At 39.8% G+C, this 18,094-nt stretch overlaps 1 protein-coding gene and 1 long non-coding RNA gene across 2 annotated transcripts in view; one reads left to right on the forward strand and one right to left on the reverse strand.

Annotated features, from left to right (window-relative positions):
• The window catches only part of LOC144542372 (uncharacterized), a 221,900-nt gene that overhangs the window by 89,568 nt on the left and 114,238 nt on the right, over nt 1-18,094 (reverse strand). The gene's annotated exons all lie outside the window — the stretch shown is intronic.
• The window catches only part of LOC144542369 (uncharacterized), a 96,556-nt gene that overhangs the window by 76,621 nt on the left and 1,841 nt on the right, over nt 1-18,094 (forward strand). The window contains exons 8-18 of the mRNA XM_078288869.1: nt 6,058-6,171; nt 6,818-6,931; nt 8,854-8,967; nt 9,491-9,604; nt 11,777-11,855; nt 12,029-12,251; nt 13,026-14,826; nt 14,938-15,111; nt 16,077-16,250; nt 17,510-17,683; nt 17,871-17,917. Of these exons, the coding sequence (XP_078144995.1) occupies nt 6,058-6,171; nt 6,818-6,931; nt 8,854-8,967; nt 9,491-9,604; nt 11,777-11,855; nt 12,029-12,251; nt 13,026-14,826; nt 14,938-15,111; nt 16,077-16,250; nt 17,510-17,683; nt 17,871-17,917 (3,128 nt within the window). The remainder of the gene's footprint in view (nt 1-6,057; nt 6,172-6,817; nt 6,932-8,853; nt 8,968-9,490; nt 9,605-11,776; nt 11,856-12,028; nt 12,252-13,025; nt 14,827-14,937; nt 15,112-16,076; nt 16,251-17,509; nt 17,684-17,870; nt 17,918-18,094) is intronic.

An 18,094-nucleotide genomic window follows, 5' to 3' on the forward strand; every position in this document is an offset into this window, starting at 1 on the left:
TACTCCATCTGTGTTAAACAAACCCCTGCCTCTCCCAACAACTGGTGTGAAAATACTAAAAGTATCCTGAGCTCTGCCTGCCATATCTCACACAATATATACAGACATATAAAGGTGTAGCAGCAAATCAAATTAAAACAGTTTTACAGATCTCACAGAAAATTATAACTTATACCAATATGATTCCTTTTGTAAAGTTAATTGATTATTCTGAACGCCTGTGTTTATACAGAATATTAGCAATCAATTCAGCAGCTAACAGGATCCACAGGTCCACCAACTTGGCATCCCGGACGTCACAAGCACACAGCTGAACCTCGGCGATCGGCAGCGGCTGACCAATGGATCCGGGTCACGGCACCAGTTTTATGTAGCGGCTGTAGAATGGTTGCTCACAGGTTGAAGAATACCAGTCACACCAGGCTTCAGGATCTGCACATTTATTCTCTATAAGAGCAACACGGGGCACAATCAGCACACACACACACAGTAGCAGGCTCTCTCACAGTCAGTCCCCAGCACAAAAACTATCCAACTTTTGGCGGGAGTTTGCAGCTACGTCACTCATGCGTCTTTTGTGTGTCACTAATTAAAGCCCCCCCCCCGCTACAATAGGTAAACCGGAACTATTAAGACATATTAATTCAATATAAAGTTGGCGATACACAAACATTTTGACAAGTTTTGAGAATGTTCACCAAAATAAAAATAACATGAACATATTGACTCAGCTACATATGCACATGCTGGGACAACTTAAATAAAGATAGTTGCAGAGGATTCAGAGAAGCCAACGTCTCCCTGTCTCATCCTTTCCTTTTGTTTTTCAGTTTATAAAAGGCCCTGACACATCGGGCCGTCGGTAAGCGTCGGTGTCCCTAGTTTTTGCGGTGTGTCCCGCACCGTCGGCACTAGTCGGACCCTGTCGGTGTTTTTTCGGCCGATTGAGCGTGTTGAATCGGCGTCGGAGCCCGTCGGTGAGAGAGATCACTCTGATTGGTAGTTCGTGTTTTGCCTCTGGTTGATTGGACTGATAAATTCCTTCAACATGTGGAACTGAACAGGAAAGAGCCGGCTCTCCAGCTCTCGACACAGGTTGGGGAAAGCCCCTTGAGCCTGTCGCTGGAGTAACGTTATTCATGATTTCACCCATTTAGTGCGGTTTCTCCTTATTTTTCGCCTCCGCCTCTTCCTTTCTTCTTCCACAACCAAAAGACCAAGGGCTGACAATGCCAGTGCCATTTGCAACTTCTTATCAGACATATGGTTATTTCCCCTCACGCAGGCGCAGAACGTACGTGCTAGATGGTATCTCAGATGATATCTCAGATGGTATCTCAGATGATATCTCAGATGATATCTCAGATGGTATCTCAGATGATATCTCAGATGATATCTCAGATGATATCTCAGATGATATCTCAGATGGTATCTCAGATGATATCTCAGATGATATCTCAGACACCGCTGGTCTGATGTTTATGAAATTTTAAGTGATGATGCATCTTCACATTGTGTTCCAGCGATTAAAAAATGACATCACTGATTGGCCAAATGGGGACAATTTGATTAAACTTCTTTTTTTTTACTCTGAAAGGCCATAACTGCTCCACCACCGCTCTGATTCTGATGAAACTCGGAGGACGATGCATCTTGTTGTGGGAAAACATGTTTACATTTTCTTTCTGTAATGAACTTTTTCTTTCTTTAACACAGTTTTCTTTCTTCATCTTGTTTATTCTTTCTTCATCAGGCTTTCTTGTGTTTGGATTTTCAGGGATGGATTTTGTTGCGTTGCCGATGGCAACCAGCAGTGAGTTGTTTTGGAGCTGTAGGTGTGAAGTCGTCATGGAAACAGTCCACAACACAGCAGACCAACTAATACTGTGCAACCTGATTATCACTATTTATTAATACTATTACTGTTACTCCTTGCTTTGGTAACACACACACACACACACACACACACACACACACACACACACACAGCACTTCCCCCACTCACACACATACATGCACACTCCCTGTTGTTATTTTAGAATTAGTATTATTATTGTGACTCTTACCGTTTTACCTGATTATACTTGAACTGTATTGATTTTGAGAGATGATTGTATTGATATTGATATATGATTGTACTGTATTGATTGAACTGTATTGATATTGTATTGATTTGATACATTACTAGTATAATAAATGTAATTCACTGTTGCACAGTAGCTCTCCTCTTGTTAATTTATTGAAGCCATCCTCTGCTGTTCAGGAATCACAAACCTTCAACCCTTCTAATGAAAGTGATAGGACAAATATATTTAGTCATCTTAACATACTATCCTAATTAATTTACCATTAACATTTGGATATTTTAATAACTTATTAAAATTCCAAATTCATGGCTGATTTTATGAGACTGATTACTGTTGTACCAACATTTAAAATCCCCATGAAATGAACTCCCATTCCTTTTCCTTCCTGGAACACAGAGCATCTTTAATGGTGACGTCATGCTGCAGGAGGCTCTCTCTCTCTCTCTCTCTCTCTCTCTCTCTCTCTCTCTCTCTCTCCCTCTCTCTCTCTCCCTCCCTCCCTCACAGTATCAGTCCAGTAGTCTATTTTCACTTTCTCTTACCAGCGTGGCAGCAGGTTATTACCTCGCCAAGGAGGTTATGTTTTAGGTGCCGTTTGTTTGCTTGTTTGTCTGTTTGTTTGTTTGTTTGTTTGTTTGTTTGTTTGTTTGTTTGTTTGTCTGTTAGCAGGATTACAGAAAAACTACCGGCCCGATTTTCATGAAACTTGGTGGAAGGGTGTAGCATGGGCCGAGGAAGAACCCGTTACATTTTGGAGCGGATCCGGATCCGACTCACGAACAAGCAATAACAGCACGAACCTTGGCGGAGGTCTGCGCTCTCCGAGTGCCTTCTAGTTTCCAACATGAAAAGGTATTGTAACAAACACTTTACATTACAGTTTCTAGAGTTTTATTCTTCAACCCGTTAACTCTTACTGTTGATTGATTTAACTGTAATAAGACGATCAGACAGAATAAGCCTCTGTTTGTGAAACTCACTGTTTGGGTTGGAAACATAAAACACTTTGTGACAGTTTGTGAACACATCAGTGTTTGTGTTTTAACGTCCTGAACATGTTGATTTGTTAAGAGTGGAGGTAGAAGTGCACATCAACCAAAACAGACTTGACTGGAGAGTTTAACCAGAAACAAAGGGAAATGTTTTGGATTTGGTCCCTAAATACAACGATCCCCAACGGACTAAATGATGATTTTAACATCAAGTGCTTTCTATAAATAACCATAGTGCCACTAATTATAGACTTTAACTGCATTGAATTGTTTGGAGCGTCTTGTTTTCTGTGTATCAAAGTGTCACTTGTGATGTCGCTGTGTTCCACTAGTGCTGCTTGAGTTGTCTTCAGGAAGTTTTTACACTTTGTGTGATGTTATGATGCCACTCACTTAATAGGATTGGTTCCTGATTAATTATCTTCATTACATTCACCTGTTGAGATTATCTAGTAGAGATATATACACCCTGAGCTTGTTTTTATATGTTCTGATGAAGGCTGTACAGGCTGAACCACATTTTTGTGTGTGTGCTCAGGGGCGTTGTTAGGATTTCAAAACATCTGGGGCTCAGCCCAGAGGAAGTCACAACAATAGTAGGGGAGTCAATCTGGTGTAATTTGACATGAACATACATGTGTGTAAATGAAGCAGCATAGTGAACAGTGTGAGCAGCAGTCTGTAGGCCGACAGTGAGACAGGATATTGTAGTCTGTCTGTCTCTCTCCTCAGGCCTCCTGGATTCTTCTCTTGACACTTATTTGTCTCCTCCCCTCATCTCTCTTTGTCTCTGTCTCCTCTCTCTTGTTCATTTCAGGTTTTGCAAAAAATGAACAGAGACACAGTTATCAATTAATATATAAAACTTTAAATATATATGATATACAGTATGTGCTCCTCACTCCTCATCTGTCTTTTTACTGTAAAAAAAGATCCAATCCAATCGTAATCCAGTGAGTTATATTTAATCAAAAGTTATATTTCTATATATTTCACTACCTATATCACTATACAACCTAATAGTGAGCTACTTTGGTTTGTTTGTTACGTATGGAAACTTAACTTTAAGCATAACTCATTTTAAGAAGTAAATTATTTAATGTGATGTCCTTCTGTTAGGAAGCTGATATTTTCAATGCCACATCAAAGATCACCATGAAAAGCCTGAACCATTCTGAATGTCTGGAGGAGTCTACTAGCGTAGTAAAATATACAGAGGCACAAATTAAAAATTACATTTTTAAACATTTTCTCACGTTTAAGGGAAACAATATCTTAAGTTGAAAATAATGTTTCATGTGAAGAGAATTAGTTAAAATATATATATAAAAATATAAAATATATTTTATATATATATATGTATATATATATATACATATATATATATATATATATATTTATATAAAAGAGATTTAGTTTTTGCATTTAATGTTCAGCAGCCCACATAAGTAGAGCTGAATGGAGGATTCAGTAACTAACTGACTAACCAGCTGACTGGAGAGAAATAGTAACATTTTGTTTACAGTGATCCAATATTATATTGAAGATGTTGAGCTAAAAAAAAACTGCTGTATCTAACCATGAAGCTATCAACCAAGTGTCAGTCAACTCGCCACCACACAGCTGCCTGATTTTTGCTTTCTTTCCAGATATGGATCATCAATCACTTGATTAAACTAACCTATAACATATCTTACCTTTCTTCCTCTTTTGAAAACGTGAAGAAGATCCATAGCTGTCTTGTCTTTTCCTGACATTGTGTTTCCTGGCTGTTATGGCTGGCTGTATGTAGCCCACCTTGCCTTCTCTGACCTAGACTAGGACCGACCGATTAAAATAATCCATAACGTAGCCTGTTCCTTTAGTTGGACTCAAACTACACGATGACAGATTGGCGGCTGTTTTACTCAGAGCAGGAAAGCTGCTCTTTAGTTCACTGTAGATGATGAGGTTCAATTTCACCGTCTGACAGACGCATCATAAAACTACTTCCTGATTCTCTGACACAGACTTCAGATTGGACTCTGATATCAGACACTGTTTGGACTTTGATCTGATGTTATTAGATCTAGTTAGGCTCATTCTCTGTACAGTCCTTTGAGACATTCTTATGATAAAGGACTATATAAATAAACAAACTTGAACTATTATTGCTACATATTTATCTACAGAGTTTAATGTAGGAGAGTCAGAAATTTGTGAACAACTTTAAAAGATTAACTCAGTTAATAAATTCAGCTGTTGAACCTGTCATGCTGAAGCAAGCACACTTACAAAAAACTCTTCAGAAGATCTAAACTTTTCTAGTTATTATTATTCTTTCATGCACTTTTTAGGACATAAATGCAGTTTGTATCAGTGAAGTTAACAATGCCATTCAAACTCTTAAATGTTCTCCGTATTACATTTACAATTATCTCTAATTTAGGTATTTAGCTGACACTCTTATCCAGAACGACTTCCTACACTTCCTACACAGTTCTTTGGGAGCTTATATTCAGTGTGCGGACGTCCTTCCTTGTCTCTCTAAGTTGCTGATTTTGTCCGGCACCTGTACCCAAGTTGGGTTGGATGTGCACACCATTCTACTTTTTCTTCTTTGTGTCAGTAGAAGAAGCTTCAATCACCCAAAATTACAAGTGAACAAAATAAAGGAGGTCAAAGGTCAGGGCCGCAGTGACCTGACAATATTCCTGTTTCCTTAGAACAATCATGTAAGAGAGAGAAGGATAAGAGTTAAGGTGTGAGATTTTATTTAGAGAGAAATGGCAGGAGGAGAGAAATCATTCAGTAGGAAGAGGACAACTTTATTATTATTATTATTATTGTTGTTGTTGTTATTATTATTATTATTTCAGTGTGCTGATACTTGTTGTGTTCAGACCTAGCTGGTAGTTTCTGGGTATCCACCTGCTGCTGTGGCTGCTTCACTAAAAAGTGAATTTCCTGCCTTAGTGTTCTTCTTCTCTGTCTACCAGGATCCAGCAGGAGAGACCAGACTCTCCTCAACCCAGCTGTGTGTCCATGAAGAGCGACCGGTCAAAGGATGGCTTTATTCATTTTAAAGATGAACACCATTCTTCTGAAAAGAAGTAAGTTGTTCCAGCATTAAAATGTTCCTGTATTCATGTTGTAACTATTAATGTAGAGAAGGTTTACTGACATGCATGCTGTTTTTCAGCATCACTCTTCTTCACATACACACAGTAATATATTCACACCTGGGAGCTGCCCAGTATAACCAGTCTGTTACTGTTAGCCACTGGGAGCTGCCCAGTATAACCAGTCTGTTACTGTTAGACACTGGGAGCTGCCCAGTATAACCAGTCTGTTACTGTTAGACACTGGGAGCTCCCCAGTATAACCAGTCTGTTACTGTTAGACACTGGGAGCTGCCCAGTATAACCAGTCTGTTACTGTTAGACACTGGGAGCTGCCCAGTATAACCAGTCTGTTACTGTTAGACACTGGGAGCTGCCCAGTATAACCAGTCTGTTACTGTTAGACACTGGGAGCTGCCCAGTATAACCAGTCTGTTACTGTTAGACACTAAGAACTCCACCAGAACACTTTGGAGCTTCAGTTTCTTGTCTAAAGGAACTATGGAGGAAGTTGTGGAGGGAGGGAAGAGTGTTTCTCATTTTCTCTCCAGCAACTGTCAGCCTGCTGGTCAAAAGCCGGTCTGTCTGACTGTTTCCTACCATCAGCTCTGCTTTGTCCATCCTGTGTTTCTATCAGGATCCAGCAGGACAGACCAGACTCTCCTGTACCCAGCTGTGTGTCCATGAAGAGTGACCGGTCTAAGGGTCGTCCTATTGACTTCAAACATGGACACCACTCTATTGATAAAAGGTAAAATTTTAAAACAGATGATAAAAACAGTGTTTGTGTTTTAACGTCCTGAACATGTTGATTTGTTAAGAGTGGAGGTAGAAGTGCACATCAACCAAAACAGACTTGACTGGAGAGTTTAACCAGAAACAAAGGGAAATGTTTTGGATTTGGTCCCTAAATACAACGATCCCCAACGGACTAAATGATGATTTTAACATCGAGTGCTTTCTATAAATAACCATAGTGCCACTAATTATAGACTTTAACTGCATTGAATTGTTTGGAGCGTCTTGTTTTCTGTGTATCAAAGTGTCACTTGTGATGTCGCTGTGTTCCACTAGTGCTGCTTGAGTTGTCTTCAGGAAGTTTTTACACTTTGTGTGATGTTATGATGCCACTCACTTAATAGGATTGGTTCCTGATGAATTATCTTCATTACATTCACCTGTTGAGATTATCAAGTAGAGATATATACACCCTGAGCTTGTTTTTATATGTTCTGATGAAGGCTGTACAGGCTGAAACACGTCAGTATATTTGTGTGTGTGCTAATAAATGAAAGTGTAAAGCGAATACTCTGCCATCCTTTTAATTTTGTATGTGCTACTTTTTACCTCTAAGTTCCTTTATTTTATTTAAAGTTTATTTGTTGTAAAGTTTTTAATCCTGTTTTACTCAGAGCAGGAAAGCTGCTCTTTAGTTCACTGTAGATGATGAGGTTAAATTTCACCGTCTGACAGACGCATCATAAAACTACTTCCTGATTCTCTGACACAGACTTCAGATTGGACTCTGATATCAGACACTGTTTGGACTTTGATGTTATTTTATATGGCTGTTTGTTCAGGTTTATTCAGGTCAAGACATCTATTCATAAAAATTATATTCATGTGTTAACTGATCATCTTTCCCTTCAGGTACTTTATATTTCAATAAAATCAGGAGAGATGAAATACATGCTGCTTAATGCACTTCATAGACTTTCACTGTATTCTAACACTGTTTCTATTACATATACTTTTAAAGGTTTATTCCACTAAAAAACAATTGCTGCTACTGCTGCTTTGTGAACATTTAAAGGCACATTACACCTAAACACTACTTCTACTACTACTCTACTTTTAAAGGCATATTCTGCTAAAACATATTAATACCTTTAATGGTATACTAAAGGTCCACTAAAGTACTACTACGACTACTAGTACTACCACTGCTCATTTGCCCATTCGTTTAAGGTGTACTGCACTGAAACACTATTTCAACTACAAGTCATACCTTTCAGGTATATTCTGCTAGAACTCTGTTACCACTAGTACCGCTGTTTTTAATACTTTTATTGCTGCATATTTATCTATGGAGTTGAATGTAGGAGAGTCAGAAGTGAAATCTGGTGGTCAAATTGTAAACAACTTTAAACAATTAACTCCTCTAGTTATTATTATTCTTTCATGCACTTTTTAGGACATAAATGCAGTTTGTATCAGTGAAGTTAACAATGCCATTCAAACTCTCAAATGTTCTTTATATTACATTTACAATTAGCTCTAATTTAGGTATTTAGCTGACACTCTTATCCAGAACGACTTCCAACACTTATGAGTGTGTCAGTAGAAGAAGCTTCAATCACCCAAAATTACAAGCCAACAAAATAAAGGAGGTCAAAGGTCAGGGCCGCAGTGACCTGACAATATTCCTGTTACTCTGGAACAATCATGTAAGAGAGAGCAAATAGGATGAGGAGAGAGGAGAAATCATTCAGTAGGAAGAGGATAACTTTATTATTATTATCATTATTATTATTATTATTATTATTATTTTGGTGTGCTGATACTTGTTGTGTTCAGACCTAGCTGGTAGTTTCTGGGTATCCACCTGCTGCTGTGGCTGCTTCACTAAAAAGTGAATTTCCTGCCTTAGTGTTCTTCTTCTCTGTCTACCAGGATCCAGCAGGAGAGACCAGACTCTCCTCAACCCAGCTGTGTGTCCATGAAGAGCGACCGGTCAAAGGATTACGTTACTAATTTTAAAGATAAACACCATTCTTCTGAAAAGAAGTAAGTTGTTCCAGCATTAAAATGTTCCTGTATTCATGTTTTAACTATTAATGTAGAGAAGGTTTACTGACATGCATGCTGTTTTTCAGCATCACTCTTCTTCACATACACACAGTAATATATTCACACCTGGGAGCTGTCCAGTATAACCAGTCTGTTACTGTTAGACACTGGGAGCTGCCCAGTATAACCAGTCTGTTACTGTTAGACACTGGGAGCTGCCCAGTATAACCAGTCTGTTACTGTTAGACACTGGGAGCTGCCCAGTATAACCAGTCTGTTACTGTTAGACACTGGGAGCTGCCCAGTATAACCAGTCTGTTACTGTTAGACACTAAGAACTCCACCAGAACACTTTGGAGCTTCAGTTTCTTGTATAAAGGAACTATGGAGGAAGTTGTGGAGGGAGGGAAGAGTGTTTCTCATTTTCTCTCCAGCAACTGTCAGCCTGCTGGTCAAAAGCCGGTCTGTCTGACTGTTTCCTACCATCAGCTCTGCTTTGTCCATCCTGTGTTTCTATCAGGATCCAGCAGGACAGACCAGACTCTCCTGTACCCAGCTGTGTGTCCATGAAGAGTGACCGGTCTAAGGGTCGTCCTCTTGACTTCAAACATGGACACCACTCTATTGATAAAAGGTAAACATTTTAAACTGATGATAAAATCAGATGGGTTTGTTGCCGTCAGACTCTCAGTCATGAGATGTAAAATTGGTCTGGTCCTTCACACTGTTAGCCAGTAAACACTCTGTGTGGTGAGGAGCTTTGATCTTCTGTGTTTTCCAATGTAAACAGTCTGCATCTTTGACCTATTTATGGATCAGAGCTTTTCTGAAAAACTGTTCAAGTATCAATCAATCAATCAAACAATCAATCAAACTTTATTTGTATAGCACATTTCATGCAAGCAAATGCAGCTCCAAGTGCTTCACAACACAGATAAAAATGCAGTGGAATAAAACATCCAAAAAGAGGGAGAGAGCTCATAAAAAACATTTATAACAGACAAGGTATATCAGAGTAGAATAAAATGGGAACATTAACATTTTAAATAAAAATAAACAATATATATGAGATTAAAATAAAAACATTAAAAGTGTCCACACTGTATCCTTAGCTCCTCTGGGAGGCTGCTCCACCGGCTCGGACCATAGTGGCTAAAAGCCTCACCATGAGTCCTAGTTCTGAATTTAGGAACAGTTAAAAGACCTGAGGGATCTAGATGGTTTGTATCTTAGCAGCATTTCTGACATGTAAACAGGTACCAGAGACATTTGAAGACCAGTAAAAGAACCTTAAAATCAATGAGGAAATGAATAGGTAACCAGTGCAGAGACTTAAGAACTGGGGTATTATGTGCTCTTCTCCTGGTCTTAGTTAACAGTCTAGCAGCTGAGTTCTGTAGTAACTGTAGTTAGCTTGTTGCTTTTTTGGGAAGACCGGTTAGGAGACCATTACAGTAGTCAAGCCTGCTGGTAATAAATGCGTGCATCAACCTCTCAGTGTCAGCCTGGGAGAGAAAAGGTCGTACCCTAGTAATATTCTTAAGATGATAATAAGAAGTCTTAACAACATTTCTAATGTTGAAATTAAAATCAGAATCAAATATGACACCTAAGTTTCTCACATGCTGACTAGGAGTTAATGCTATGGATTGGAGCTTAGTAGTCAGTTTCTTTCTCTGAGTCTTTTCCCCAATAACTAGTACTTCTGTTTTATCCTGGTTCAGTTGTAAAAAAGGCACTTCCATGCCTTGATATCTGAAATTAAAAAGAACATCAATGGGGCTTGTATCGTCTGGAGATACCGTACATACTGTATGTACAGCTGAGTATCGTCTGCATAGCTATGAAAATTCATTCTGTGTCTCCTGATGGTCCTACCCAGTGGGAGCATGTACAAACTAAAAAGTAAGTAAGTTTATTGGCATCCAGATTGCACCTGAGGTCATTTACAACTTTTACTAAAGCCATCTCGGTGCTATGATAGGTACGAAAGCCAGATTGAAAGTTTTCTAGGGCGTCTTTATGATTTAGAAAATCATTCAATTGTTTAAAAACAATCTTCTCTAAAATTTTGCTTAGAAATGGTAGATTAGATACTGGTCTAAAGTTGCTGAGTAGGGGAGATCCGGGGCAATTGTAGCACTTTTTGTTTTTTTCCTCATTACAAAAATATTGCGTCACTTAGAGTTACAATATTTTAATGTGGACAACCTACTTTTGTTTTAATTTTCATAATCACTGATGATGTGACCTAGTAAAGCATCGGAAGATAGATGTATCATTTCAACTAAAAACAGACAAGTTGGATTCACGACCGTAAAACTCAGAAGTACGAGCTGATGATGAGCACATGAAGGCAGCAGGACTCTTCCACCAGATCGCTGTAGAGCAACCGGAGCTCCAGGTCTTGTGATCTTGAGATAATGAGGTGAATATTGGACTTTTGGACCCACAGTGCAATCATTTAGCTTCAGAACACTTGGATTGCTCTGGAGTCATTTTATGTCTTTTTTTATTTTTTTTTAACCTTTTTGGAAGTGTAAAGAAACGGTCTCCATTCACTCCAGTTGTTTTGGAGAAGGCTGCTACGAAGCTGCACCAGCTAGCTCACTGTGTGTTATATTGACATACAAACTTCACCAGTGTCTCAACTGACATGAGGGTGAGGAGATAATGACACATTTTCATTTGTGGGTGAACTATTCCTTCATGTGTCCATAACTGTAGAACCTGTGTGTGTGTGTAGGCCATAATATGACCTAATATGACCTATGACCTAATGTCTCATGTTTTGTTTTTTCCACAGACTCCACCAGGAGAGGTCAGAGGTTCCCAGTGGTCAGTCTGCCCAGGAGCATCAAACAGATCTGGACTCCATATTTATGGTGTGTAAATGTACAACAACACCTTTTACTTCACCAACAAGTGAAATGCAAAACAAACATTCAGTCTCCATGCTGCACTCTTTAGACCAGCGGGCTTTCAGTCTATGATGGATCTGATGTTGTGTTCAACAATTTTAGTAAGAAAGTTTAATTCATATATTATTCTGTTCCAGCTGCTTGAGGAGAACATCTTCACCTTTATGAAGAACGAGCTGAAAAGGTTCCAGAGGGTTCTGAGACCAGATTACCCAGAATGCTTAGAGAGGCAGAGGGAGGATGAGGAGGTGGACGGTGAGGAGGAAGAGCAGAGGAGGAGCAGAAAGGCTTTTCTGAAGATCACACTGCAGTTCCTGAGGAGAATGAAGCAGGAGGAGCTGGCTGACTCTCTGCAGAGCAGTAAGAGGCTTTTAACAGGTTTAACATGATGGAGAGGGGAGATGGTGGAAAATGGGAAGTATTTCAAAACTCTGCTGTGAATCTAAACATTTGCCAAATGATATCTATTCAATTCAGGTTGAAAGGTAAATGAGCACAATCCCTGTGGATAATCTGGTAAAATTATTAATTTGTTAATGTGAGTGTAATACACACATTCATATTGAGCTGCACACAGTCAGGACTAGTGATGGGACGATCTGCTTATCTCACGATACGATTCGATACGTGATATGGAGTTCACGATTCAATACAACCATGACACAATATAATAAATAAAAGGTCAATGATAACAAAGTCTGACTGTGCAGATTTATGTATATTTCTGAGCCACAAATCTTTCTAGCGATGCCATTGGCTGCTAGAATGTAAACAACAATTTAAAAATGTCATTACAACTGCAAATAATATAATTTCAATGGACAGCTTGTAAAAGTTGTGATGGTCAAGCCGAATCATTTATGATTACTACAGCAGAATAAAATGTAGCTAATTTCACAATTCATTTTTTTGCCCCATGATAGATATTGTCACATTTTCATGTTATATATCAATTCAATATATTGAATTTTGATATATAGTCCCATCCCTAGTCACCTGTTTGTCCACTCACCGGTGATGAGCTGAATAGATGCCATGGAGTGGAGATATATATACATTACCAAGAAATGTTCACATTTCTCATGTTTACTGAAACATCCACTCACTGACGTTATTTGTTCTTTGTTCATTCAGAAACTCTTGCTGCCATCTGCCAACGTGAACTCAAATCCAGTCTGAAGGAGAAGTGTCAGTGTGTGTTTGAGGGGATTGTTAAAGCAGGAAACCCAACACTTCTGAATCAGATCTACACAGAGCTTTACATCACAGAGGGAGAGAGTGGAGAGGTCAATGATGAACATGAGGTCAGACAGATTGAAGCAGCATCCAGGAAACCAGTGAGACCAGAAACAACAATCAAATGTGAAGACATCTTTAAACCCTTACCTGGAAGAGAGAAACCAACCAGAACATTGATGACAAAGGGAGTGGCTGGCATTGGGAAAACAGTCTTAACACAGAAGTTCACTCTGGACTGGGCTGAAGACAAAGCCAACCAGGATATACAGTTCACATTTCTGTTCACTTTCCGAGAGCTGAATCTGCTGAAAGGGAAAAAGTACAGCTTTGTGAAACTTCTTCATCACTTCTTTACTGAGACCAAAGAAGCAGGAATCTGCAGGTTTGACAAGTTCCAGGTTGTGTTCATCTTTGACGGTCTGGATGAGTGTCGACTTCCTCTAGACTTCCAGAACAACGAGATCCTGACTGATGTTACAGAGTCGACCTCAGTGGACGTGCTGCTGACAAACCTCATCAAGGGGAAACTGCTTCCCTCTGCTCACCTCTGGATAACCACACGACCTGCAGCGGCCAATCAGATCCCTCCTGAGTGCGTTGACATGGTGACAGAGGTGAGAGGCTTCACTGACCCACAGAAGGAGGAGTACTTCAGGAAGAGATTCAGAGATGAGCAGCAGGCCTGCAGAATCATCTCCCACATCAAGACTTCACGAAGCCTCCACATCATGTGCCACATCCCAGTCTTCTGCTGGATCACTGCTACAGTTCTGGACCATGTGTTGAAAACCAGGGAGAGAGGAGACCTGCCCAAGACCCTGACTGAGATGTACATCCACTTCCTGGTGGTTCAGTCCAAACAAGGAAATCTCAAGTATCATGGGAGAGCTGAGACAGATCCACACTGGAATAAAAAGAGCAGGAAGATGATTCTCTCTCTGGGAAAACTGGCTTTTGAGCAGCTGGAGAAAGGCAACCTGATCTTCTATGAAGCCGACCTGACAGAGTGTGGCATTGATATCAGAGCAGCCTCAGTGTACTCAGGAGTGTTCACACAGATCTTTAAAGAGGAGCGTGGGCTGTACCAGGACCAGGTCTTCTGCTTTGTCCATCTGAGCATTCAGGAGTTTCTGGCTGCTGTTCATGTCATCGTCTCATTCATCGACTCTGGTGTCAATCTGCTGTCAGAACCACAATCAACCTCAGCACCAACTAAACTAAGAGACAAATCTAAATTAAAACACCTCTACCAGAGTGCTGTGGACGCGGCCTTACAGAGTCCAAATGGACACCTGGACTTGTTCCTCCGCTTCCTCCTGGGTCTTTCACTGCAGACCAATCAGACTCTCCTACGAGGCCTGCTGACACAGACAGGAAGTAGCTCACAGACCAATCAGGAAACAGTCCAGTACATCAAGAAGAAGATCAAGAAGAATCCGTCTCCAGAGAGAAGCATCAATCTGTTCCACTGTCTGAATGAGCTGAATGACCGTTCTCTAGTGGAGGAGATCCAACAGCACCTGAGATCAGGAAGTCTCTCCAGAGCCAGACTCTCCCCTGCTCAGTGGTCGGCTCTGGTCTTCATCTTACTGTCATCAGAAGAAGAGCTGGACGTGTTTGACCTGAAGAAATACTCTGCTTCAGAGGAGGCTCTTCTGAGGCTGCTGCCAGTGGTCAAAGCCTCCAATAAATCTGTGTAAGTGCATAGAAACCTGAATAGATTCAATATATGATGTGATCTTTTATACAGGAGAGAAAAAATAATTTTCAAAGTTCCTGTTTATCTTCATCACTAATTCTCCTTCAGGCTGAGTGACTGTCAGCTGTCAGAGAGAAGCTGTGAAGCTCTGGCCTCAGTTCTCAGCTCCCAGTCCTCTAGTCTGAGAGAGCTGGACCTGAGTAACAACAACCTGCAGGATTCAGGACTGAAGCTGCTCTCTGCTGGACTGGAGAGTCCACACTGTAGACTGGAGACTCTCAGGTCAGATCAATTTACTGTTTTCCTCAGTTGATGTGACACATTTCTCCAAACTAAGGTCCATGTTCTCAAAACAGTTTCTCTCAGGTCAGGATTCCTGAATCTACAAAGGTTGACCCTGAAAGCTACATCAGGATTTCAGAGTTTTATTCTGATCCAGCTTCATACACACAGCAATGAACTTAAATGATTGAGAGAAGATCATCCATGCTTTGATATCTTGTCATTAGATTACTGCACTTCTCTATTCCTGTCTCAGCCATATTTCACTGTCACATCTCCAGCTTGTTCAGAATAGAGCAGCTGGGATTTTAACCAGTTCTGAGGTAAGATCACCATAACCCCAAATTTAACATCTCTCCACCAGTTATATATAGAATTAATATTAAAATGTCACTGAACACATTTGAAGTACTTTTGGCCCCAAACTACATTGTGGACCTCTTAGTTCCCTATGAGCCGGAGAGCAAGCTGAGATCTTCAGGTCCTTCTGACTTTCCCTCAGTCTAGACTCAACACTAAAGCTGATTTCACTTTTGCCATCAAGACTATGGAAAGCCTTCCTGAGGGACTTAGGCTGATTCAGTTTCATCTTTTAAAACACTTTGTAAAACACACTTTTATTGACTCTGTCTTTTCTCACTTCTTAATCTTGTTTATCATGTTTATATTTTATATTATTATTATATAAAAAACACTTCTAAACCAGTTCTTTTTAAAGTGTTGCCTAATTTATATCCACTTTATTTTCTTTTTTATGGCTAATTGTAAAGCATAACAAAGCATATGTTCATTGTTAGCATGGGGGACTGCAGTGGAAATCAAACCAGCATCTCTGGCATTGTTCATGCTACACTCGGCTCAGTGAGCTACAGCACCGTGCAAAGCACACTGGAAACTCTGGTTTAGATGTTAAATGTCATTAAATAAAGAGAATAACATTTCCATATATTTTCTTGTCCATTAAGGCTGAGTGTCTGTCAGCTGTCAGAGAGAAGCTGTGAAGCTCTGGCCTCAGTTCTCAGCTCCCAGTCCTCTAGTCTGAGAGAGCTGGACCTGAGTAACAACGAGCTGCAGGATTCAGGACTGAAGCTGCTCTCTGCTGGACTGGAGAGTCCACACTGTAGACTGGAGACTCTCAGGTCAGGATCACTGTTACTGTTCAACAGACCATTTAAATTCTGCTTTACATGCACATTAATGTCAGTGAAAATACCTGACCTCTGCAGGATTTTCCTGTTCATGTGATTTTTGAATCCAGCAGAGAAACCAACATTCAGCTCTACTTTCTAGCCTCTGTGAGAATATTTCATTATTTCCTCTCCTTACTGCCTCTGTTGGTGAAACCTAAAGTAAAGAACATGTCAGATTCTGATTGAGTCGAGAACTGAAATGAAAACACAAACCCGATCTTTGGGTCAACTGTTAATATTTGTTGTTGACAATTATTGTTGATAATTACAGTTTTTGCATTATCATAATTCATTTCAGGGAAGTGTAAGAATGAGAAAATCCAACATGTAACTCTGTACGTAAAGCAATCCTCAAGAATAAACTATAAATAAACTATTAGTGCTGGGTGATATGGCTGAAAATGTTAGAACTTTATAGGCAATATCGAGTTTTATTACAATATATGTAAATTCACTATTGCTGTCAAGGTTAAAAGGTTAATTTTGCTCCTGAATAAAAGTTGAATAGATCAGTCAACTTTCATTTAAAATGCTTCTTTATTGCCAGAATATAACTAAAAAAAATTTATGAAACAGACAACGAACGGGTGTGATATCCTATTTTAGTCTTATTTTTCAACACTATAACCTTATATAATCTTTAAATAAGAATAATGAAACAGCAATGAAAGCCTGTTCCTCTGCTTCTTCCAATATGACCTGAATGCAGTAGAAAAGTGTGTGAGCAACGCTAAAAAACTATCAAACAGACTGTTATAACTGATAATTATTCAGTCACAACTATCTAAAGACGTGTAACTGCAGTGTGAGAGTTATTGTGTTGAAATTACTTTTTGGGTTTAACTGTTGGAGAGTGTGTTTGCTGTGTGTGTGTATTGGACAGCAGCGCTCCCAGCTAACTGAAGATACATAAAGCTCTACAGTGAAGGAAGTGAAGACATTTTGAACACAATCAATCGTCATGATGGCAAAAAAGTAGGAAAATAAAGCCCAGGTTGAAAATAACTTTAAGAGACTCTGCTGTGGTCGTTATAGAAAGTTATTGAGGAAATCGAGGAAAATGTAACCTAGTTTACAAGATAATTATCAATATTCTTTTATCGTTTTATCATTGGAAGAAAATGCAACAATATGTAACTGTTTGTTGTGTGTGTGTGTGTGTGTGTGTGTGTGTGTGTGTGTGTGTGTGTGTGTGTGTGTGTGTGCAGGCTGTCAGGCTGTCTGCTCACAGAGGAAGGCTGTGCTTCTCTGGCCTCAGCTCTGAGCTCCAACCCCTCCCATCTGAGAGAGCTGGACCTGAGCTACAATCATCCAGGAGCCTCAGGAGTGAAGCTGCTCTCTGCTGGACTGGAGGATCCACACTGGAGACTGGACTCTCTCAGGTCTGGAGAGGCAACGTCTGCTAGAAGGCTGAGAGTCACACACATTTTCTCTGTCACACTGAGAAGCTCAGGAATACTGTGTAATGTTTAACAGCAGTTATGACTGATGCTGTGTGGAAAATCCTTCATATGGAAGGTTATTAATGTTTCCATCATTAAAGAGAATCTGACTTTGTTTATTCCCCAGTGTGGACCATGGTGGAGTGCAGTGGTTGAAACCAGGTGTGAGGAAGTGTAAGTGTGTATTTAGTTTGATTCATGAAAACAAAGCAACACACATTCATCAGTTGAGATGGAAAGCCCATCTACACCACAGTATGTGACATCCATTCATTATGATGGCTGACATCATGTGCCATCATGAAACTGCATTAAAATATTAATTGTCAAACTCAACAGGTCTGTTAGATT

Source organism: Centroberyx gerrardi, chromosome 15 (genome assembly GCF_048128805.1).
Source record: "Centroberyx gerrardi isolate f3 chromosome 15, fCenGer3.hap1.cur.20231027, whole genome shotgun sequence".
NCBI classification, from domain to species: Eukaryota; Metazoa; Chordata; class Actinopteri; order Beryciformes; family Berycidae; genus Centroberyx; species Centroberyx gerrardi.